This window comes from Lipotes vexillifer, unplaced genomic scaffold (genome assembly GCF_000442215.2).
Source record: "Lipotes vexillifer unplaced genomic scaffold, Lipotes_vexillifer_v1.1 scaffold293, whole genome shotgun sequence".
Classification (NCBI taxonomy): Eukaryota; Metazoa; Chordata; class Mammalia; order Artiodactyla; family Lipotidae; genus Lipotes; species Lipotes vexillifer.
In genome coordinates this window covers 720,740-729,235 of record NW_006782084.1, presented here as the reverse complement: position 1 = coordinate 729,235, position 8,496 = coordinate 720,740, and the positions used below count along the sequence as shown (strand labels likewise).

Here is an 8,496-nt window from a genome sequence, read left to right as displayed (position 1 = left end):
GACAGGTCCTGCTGAAAGTGTCAACTAGAGGCCAGACGGACACGGACCCTGAAGTAAAATTTTTGACTTGTAAGAAGTGACAGAACTCTTCATTTGACAACGATAATTAAAGGGGTATGAGAATCGTAAGCAAAGTATTAGCATGGCATGCAGCTCACCCAATTTCCCAAAACAAAAGAACCCTAGGAAAGAGACAGTTCTGGCTCTGGCTCTGCTCTTTTGGGTAGCACATGAGTTTATATGGGAATGAGTCATCTGACACCAGAGGTTCAATGATACCCTGACAAGGACTCTGTGCTCCCAAACACTTCAGTAGGTGATGTATATGTCTGGGAAGGAGCACAGTTTGGACAAAGACATGGACTAGGATAGTAGACAGATAGCTTCATTGAGGGATTGAATGAGAATATTACTTTACCTTATAACAAGAAAGACCCGAGGGGAAACTATGCCAGCCTTCAGGACAGGGGTCTTCAGGCTTGGGGGCTGCTTTTTCAGGCTCAGGGGGCTCAGTTATTTTCTTGCAAATTGAAAGTGCTCTGAAGCTTCTGCAGTCTTTTACCTCCCACTTTCCAAGAGACTTTCCCGTAGCCATAGCCACACACCCTCCTGGAGAAGCTGGGGTTGAAGGGAAAAGTTTAATTAAAAATAACATTAAAGGGACTTCCCTGGTGGTCCAGTTGTTAAGAATCCGCCTTCCAATGCAGGGGACACAGGTTCGATCCCTGGTCAGGGAACTGAGATCCCACATGCTGCGGGGCAACTAAGACCGCGCACTGCAACTACTGAGCACGTGAGCCACAACTAGGGAGAAACCTGCATGCCACAACTAGAGAGAACCCAGCGCACCACAACAATGATTCCGTATGCTGCAATGAAGATCCCAGGTACTGCAACTAAGACCCGACGCAGCCAAAAAAGAAAATAAATATTTTTAAAAAAACATTAAAAAATTAAAGCCCAAACATTTTCTAGTGCCTACACACTTTATTTGATTCAAAGTGGGGAGAGAGAATAGGAAAGAAAATGGAGGAAATAAATGTGTTGTTCACAATAATAATGATGACAGTAATACAGAGAAGTGTTTACTACTTGCCAGGTACTATTCTGAGAGGATTAAGTGAATTGATCCTCACATAGAGTGGATTCTATTGTCACACTGAGGTGCAGTGAGGATTGGTGATTTGTCCAAGGTCACACGTGAGAAAGTTGCTGATCCAGAATTGGAATCTAGGTGGTGTGTGTGTAGAGCTGTACCCTAAACCACTATGATGCTCAGAACAGTCTAAATCGTTCATATTCACCTAACAGCTTTCAACAGTTTTTAAGCAACTTAGTAAACCTCAAAACAACACTCTCAAGATTCAGATCAAAGGAAGAGCTGGTACAATAGAGGTAGAAGGAGGTGTGTGGTAATATACATTTGTTTACTATTTATTTTATGGCAGCCAGAATTTATTTACTCACTACAACATTAAAAGATAGTTTGTATCGTCAGATCCATTTCCAGATGAAGAATTAGTGACTTGCCCACAATCATAGTTAGTGAGTGGTGGAGTCAGAACTTGAACCCAGATTTGTCTGGCAAAATGCCATGCTCCCTTTCCCATTGCATCACACTGCTGAAAATGCTCAGAGGACAAGAAGAACATACATTGCAAAGTAATAAGGACAACTTCCATTCCATCACACAGAGAAGCCATATGGCCTCATGTCTCATTATACAAGGACAGCAAGAGGAACAAGGAACTGGGAAAAATAATGCTGTGTTACCCTGGATGGGTGTGCTATTTTCTCTTATTCTACCCCCTATCCATGGCTTGCCCAATGCAGACCAAACTGGCTGAATCTGGGAGTAATAATGGTAAAGAGGACTTAAAGGCAGTCTTTCTGGCTACAGACTGAGAGAATAGCTATTACAGCTACTTCCTAAGCACCCCTGCCCCCAACCACTGAGGCTTATCCATGAAGAATGTGACACTGACTCTAAAATGTCTGAGTGTCTATAAAAGAAATCACGTATTTTGTATTTTAGAACATTCTAATTTAAGATGAAATTTAACCAGGATTAGCATCTGCATCCTCCATCTTCTACAAGTAAAAAGATGACCTTGTTATTATCAATACCACTCATATTTATATTGATGATCACGTATTACAAATTTTGTGGGCATTCTCTATTTCAAACAGTGTGTTTAACTACACATTCACATGTTCCCATTTCTATGTTATAAAAATGGTCTTCATGATTCCATTATACAAACATAAGAAAATATAAATAATTCAAAGGAAGAAAAGTCGAATGCTGTCTCATAAAAAGCCAAAGTCCTCTAAAAAGCATTGAATTAGAAATCAGATCTGGATTTTAGCAATTCAATAACCAGGTAACCTTCGTCAAGTAAGCCACCTTTCTAAGCCTCTGTTTTCTCAACTCTAAAATCAGAAGGGCCGTCTGAGTCCTTTTCTGGCTCAAATGTTCTGATTCTATGGCTAATTATGGTCAACGCTTTAGGCTAAAGAAGGATAAACTACCTTTCAGAATAAATAATACCTATAATACATTGCCTCCTTAATTCTCACCCATTGAGAATAATAGAAATAAACACATCCAATTTTGGAGAAAGAAGTTAAGAAGCAGAGAGGTGAAAATGTAAAGTGCTCCAAAATGAAGCTTCTAGGTTCTGTTTGAGACTACATGGCAAAGATAACACTCACACTGATGCTTCTAGCTCTGTGCCATTAGATGGTGGTTTCTGAGAACTGAGTTTTCTAGCTTTTATTGGGTAACTGCCGAGGATTTCATAGGGAAGACATAGTCGCTGCTTCTATTTACGGTTCCATAGACAGACTCTAGTCCTGAAAATCATCATCTCCTTCATATTTCAAAGGTATGTGAAGAACAGATTTGGGAGGAATGCTGCCTCTCACAAGTCACTGTATTCTACTGCTTTCAAGGCTAAGGCACTCACCTGGCTCAAGAAAATTCCAGTTGGAAAAGGTTACAGCCCACTTTATTCCACCAGCACTTCCCCAACTATACTCTCCACTTGCATCTGTATCTCTCAGGCCAGTCCAGAAGTATTTTTCTGGAGACTTAGTATACTTTTTAATCATATCATTCAGGTATTCTTGCTCAAATCTACAAAATGAGAGTCAAATTAGTAGGTGTTTTTTTACAGTGACTGAAATACCATATAAATTGAAGATGCACTTTTTTTTTAGGAAGATTATTTAGCAAAGGAACCCAGAGTTAAAAGTTCACACCTGCTAGTTACAGTCAGATTGCAGTTGGTTCCAAAGGGGACCTCATCCTTGTAAATCTTGTAACAGGCTTCTCCATGTCTCTTCCAGCCCTAAATCAGAGGAAAAATATCACACTGTCTTCTGCACTTGATAACAAGCAAGTTTCTGTTACATAAGTAACATCTTACAACTAAGGGAAATTAAGGACATGGACAGGGAATTTAAACACATGATGAGAGTGGGATACAATTTCATAGAAAACCTCCATAAGCCTGTGTCAGACAGAAGGAACGTCTTAACTTTCTTTACCCCTAATGCCTAGGTCATCATAGGGTATAACAGTTGTTAGTTCAATTATTTTTGAATAAGAATAATACGAGTAAGAGAAGTAAAAAATCAGCATTGAGGATATAATCATATACATTTTTATAGAAATTCATGAATAGAGAATTATTTTTCCTATAACACTTTCTTCTTCTGTAAGAGTGACGATATCTATGATTCACCACCTTCTGGCTTGCTCTAATGTATAAATGAACAGAACCTAGTATTTTCTTCTATTTTCCAAGTCTGAAGTATTTAAGTCTCAACTACCATATCTAACCAAGAAGGTATAATATTGTTTAGAAAAATTTCCACAGGGGTTTTACATACCTCATCTGGAGGACACATCTTATCAGATCTTGTATCATTCAATTTTTCTCCCTTTTTCTTACATACATATTTAAGTTTCTCTTCACATGATTGGACCTTCCACTGACCTAGCTTTTAAAAAACAGAAAATAATTTTTCCCACAAGAGAAATTATTTGCCACATATTTAGAATTGAACTCTTATCTTAAATCAAGATATCGGGGAGGGAGAGGGGAAGGAGGGGAAGGAGGGGGAGAAAAGGAATATAAATGAAAGATTAAATCTGAGAGCATACTCCTAGAAAATGCTACCCAACAAACCTGGAAGCCTGTTACTTCAGCATCACCTCAAGGTCACAGTGGGGATGAATTTCGTTTTCTTATAAGTGTGACAATAAAACCACCAAAGGACACTATACAGAAGTTGAAGAGAGAAGAACCCAGCCCAGAGAGTTGCCAGAGTTCTAGTCTTCTTCCATATGACACAGCCAGTTTGTCCACAGGTTAAAAAACTTTGGGGCAACAATAGCCAGGACATGGAAGCAACCTAAGTGTCCATCGACAGATGAATGGATAAAGAAGATGTGGGACATATATACAATGGAATATCACTCAGTCATGAAAAGAAACGAAATTGAGTTATTTGTAGTGGGGTGGACGGACCTAGAGATTGTCATACAGAGTGAAGTAAGTCAGAAGGAGAAAAACAAATACCGTATGCTAACATATATTGGAATCTAAAAAAAAAAAAAAAGGTTCTGAAGAACCTAGGGGCAGGACAGGAATAAAGATGCAGATGTAGAGAATGGACTTGAGGACACAGGGAGAGGGAGGGGTAAGCTGGGATGAAGTGAGAGAGTGGCATGGACATATATACACTACCAAATGTAAAATAGATAGCTAGTGGGAAGCAGCTGCCTAGCACAGGGAGATCAGCTCAGTGCTTTGTGACCACCTAGAGGGGTGGGACAGGGAGGGTGGGAGGGAGGGAAGAGATATGCGAACATATGTACATGTATAACTGATTCACTTTGTTATAAAGCAGAAACTAACACACCATTGTAAAGCAATTATACTCCAATAAAGGTGTTAAAAAAACAAACAAACAAGCCAACCTTTGGGGCAGGTCACCTAATCTCCCTGTCTGAGTTTCCTCATATGTAAGATGATGATGGTGATTAGAATAGCTACTCCCTAAGAATTTTAGAATCAAAAGATTCTGCCAAGTCTACTTCAGTCTAGACGTCAAAGTTCTATCTTTTCAAATATGCTACTGAACACTGATTTTGCTTAAGTCACTCTGCTTTCTTTGAATTAAATTTTAGTAAGTCAATTGTGATACGGGTCAGTTTTGAACGTTGGAAGCTGTCTAGATAAGCCATCAGTTCACTCTGGCCTATGGGACCTCATTTCTATCCTTGATACTCTTTTAAAGATATCCTGTGTATCCTTTTAAATAGAGCATTAAATGTGACACCCTTCTAAATTCAGCTTTACACCTTTCTAAAAACATCTTTACTATTGAAACACTTCTAAATAGCCCTTCCATTTATTGCTTCCACTTAAGTCTCTCTAGAAGTTTGAATGACACAACTGGCCTCCCAAACAATTAGGAGTCCACAGGAAAGTGCTACAAACAAAAATATAGAGATACATATGTCCTTTCGGCTCAACAGTTTATTTTGGACTCTTCTGAAAGTCCAAAGCATGCTTTATTGAGCATGCTTACTGAAGCATGCTCAGTAAACATTTATGCATTCTATAGGAGTAAGATATTCTCTGAACAAAGTCAGACCTAATTTTTTAACAAAACTAGTTTTTCAGTTCTCAAAGTTGGCTTACTTTGATCTGAACATGAGAAGATGCGATTTTCCAGGTTAAATTGTGGCTACCTGCTAAATATCACACTGGTGGTACTGAGAGAAAGCAGCTTATCAGAAGCAATCTGGCACAAGGATCTGAGCTCTAAAGGGATTCTCTTGATCTGTTTCACACCAGAGAAGATACTCTCAGATGGGAATTGGATTGCTTCTTTAGTAATTGCTTTATTTACCTTTTTTTCAGCAGCTACTGGAAAGACAGTCTACAGTGCTATTACCTTTTATTTTCTTTCCCAGCTTAAACACAAATATCCCAACCAAAATCATCTTATTATTATTATTAGATTTTCAGGTGTAACAATAAGGATATAAATAAAACTGAGGAGGTTTCCTACCTTTCCTAAATAGGAAACACAGTTGGGAGTCTTATTGTAGGGAACATGTGGCTCATTCTCATCCCAATAAGTCAGAGTAACTTCAGTACCATCTGACCACTGAAATAGAGTTGGTGTATTTATGTTCCTAAGGCCTGTCCATATTTCTTCTTTGGCATCTAAAAGAAAAATGTTTTATTTGTTTTGTTACTCAATTACATACTTCAATATGTACACTGCTACTGAGTTTTACATTCTGATATGGGGTGTTAGGAGCCTTGACGGTATTTTTTTTCTTTTAAAATTTTAATTCAGTAAACGGTATTCTTAATTAACCTGTAAAAGTATTGATAAGTTAGGCAGGCCCGATGATGAGGGCTTTTCAGGTCACTTATACAGGTAGGGTACACAGGTGGAACAGCTGTACTATGACCTGTAGGCTGGATGTTCCTGATACCTGGTTTAGATAAACCTTGCTTTATGAGAAATAATGAAACTCTACAAATACAGTCATAGATATTGCAATTAGAATAAGGATATTGTCCATCACGGCCATGGAAATGACTATACTGCCTTCCCAGGTAAAACAACTGGCACTATGCTGGCACAGAATAGGTATCTAGTACTTACTATTACTATGGGTGAATCCTAGGAGGAGGTCTTAATAATCCTTAAGCCTCCTTAATCCTAGGAGGAGGCTCTCTAGTGTTTCGTTCTTCATTTTTCAGCTTTCAAATAATTATAAAAGTGAAACAATCATCACTTAAGTGTTGGGAGTAATTTAAATAGCATTTAGCTTATGAGAAGAGGGAAATTATTCAATCAACGGTTGTACTGTCAGGTTGGTAGTTGCTAGCTACATGCAGCTATTTAAAATTGTAAATCAATTAAAATGAAATGAAAGTAAAAATTCAGTTCTCCAGTCGCCCTAGCTACATTTCAAGGGCTCAAAAGCCACAAGTGGCTGGTGGCTACTGAATTGGACAGCACAGATTACAGAATGGTTCCATCACTGCAGAAAATTCTATTAGACAATGCTGATGTACAGGATCAAACTATAAGCTTTTCATTCTTGCTAAGAATCTGAAAACAGGGATACTTTAAAATGTTTTAAACCTCTCAAAGAGGATATCTTAAAAACTTACCCCCATTATGGAGTTTTGTGACAATCAGCTCCACATCTGCTAAAGAATGAATGCTGATGAGGTCACTGCTGAAGGTTTTGCATTTCATATGTGCCTTATCCCAGGAATCACTTTCATTTACCAGCAGATAGCAAAATCCATTATTTGGCAGCCAGTCTGCTGCATCACAGCGGGTATCTGAGTATGTCCAAACATCTGGAGGAAAAGAAGCTATTTATATTCCAGTCAAGACACATCTATTTTGAATCAATATTTAAATTCTTGAATATTGAATTGCAAATTCTTCTTTCTTGAATCATAAGGCTTCTGGAAAACTGGAGAATGTGATGTCAGATGGTACAGTGACATGAATTTTTGTGGTGCCTAATGTATACATAACATCATAAGAGTGACTGCAGGGATTCAGATAATAATGTGACTTTAAAGTGATACAAATGTGCTATATGGCTGGCCACAGACTATTTAAAGAGGGATTGCCCTTAGTCCTAGCAGACAGAAGAAAAGTGTGGGGTAAGCCAGTTGTTGACAAATCTCTTCCTGGGTATGGGATTTGTGAGGTTCCCCTCACAAAAAAGTCCCTGACTTTGAGAGATTATGAAGTTGAGCCTCCTTTTCAAGTATGGTCAGCTTAGCAAGGGAATGTGCATTAATGCTCACTGTTGAACAGAGAACAGAGGCAGAGATTTAAGGAACATAATAAAACATTTATTCACTTCACACCCAAGAAATGGCATCACTGGAGGAAAAGGGCATCTCTGGACCTCTTCTTTCCTCCCCTCTGCTAGTCCTACAGTCCACGGAAGGAGGAACTCTTTGTTTTGACTATAATAAAACTCACTCAAGTGATGGTCAAGAAAGATTAGAGAAAAAGAGCAAGGTATAAACCATACAAAATACTTCCACCTACCCCTCTTAAAAGAACTAGAAAACAGTTTGGTTTTTCAGCCTTTCATGGATTCGGACCACTTGGAATGTTTGTTATAAGAAAACATAGCATCTTAAAAATGTGGACAGTTTGATTTTTACTAAATGATAAAATTCAGGTTCAGCTTCTCACACTTGCAAACTAACTCAATTAGCTTTAAGGTTCTGAAATAGCACTTATTATTATGATATTTTACAATTATAATAAAAGAACAGAGGGAAAAACACCCATAATTGAACTTGAAATAATTATTTTCATATTCTAGTCTTTGCCTCTATGAATACATATTTTTACAAGATTAAAATGATAGGTAGGCATATGATTTTGTTCTGCTTTTTTTTTTTTTTTTTTTTTTTT

The 8,496-nt window shown here is 38.0% G+C and overlaps 1 protein-coding gene across 3 annotated transcripts in view; it reads right to left on the bottom strand.

The window, feature by feature from the left end:
• The window catches only part of LOC103082940 (CD302 antigen), a 128,993-nt gene that overhangs the window by 97,001 nt on the left and 23,496 nt on the right, over positions 1 to 8,496 (bottom strand). For all 3 annotated transcript variants that reach the window (XM_007454979.1, XM_007454980.1, XM_007454981.1), the window contains exons 7-12: positions 7,215 to 7,409; positions 6,091 to 6,248; positions 3,898 to 4,008; positions 3,265 to 3,353; positions 2,970 to 3,139; positions 419 to 618 (exon numbers count right to left, since the gene is read on the bottom strand). In XM_007454979.1, coding sequence (XP_007455041.1) covers positions 419 to 618; positions 2,970 to 3,139; positions 3,265 to 3,353; positions 3,898 to 4,008; positions 6,091 to 6,248; positions 7,215 to 7,409 — 923 coding nt within the window. The remainder of the gene's footprint in view (positions 1 to 418; positions 619 to 2,969; positions 3,140 to 3,264; positions 3,354 to 3,897; positions 4,009 to 6,090; positions 6,249 to 7,214; positions 7,410 to 8,496) is intronic.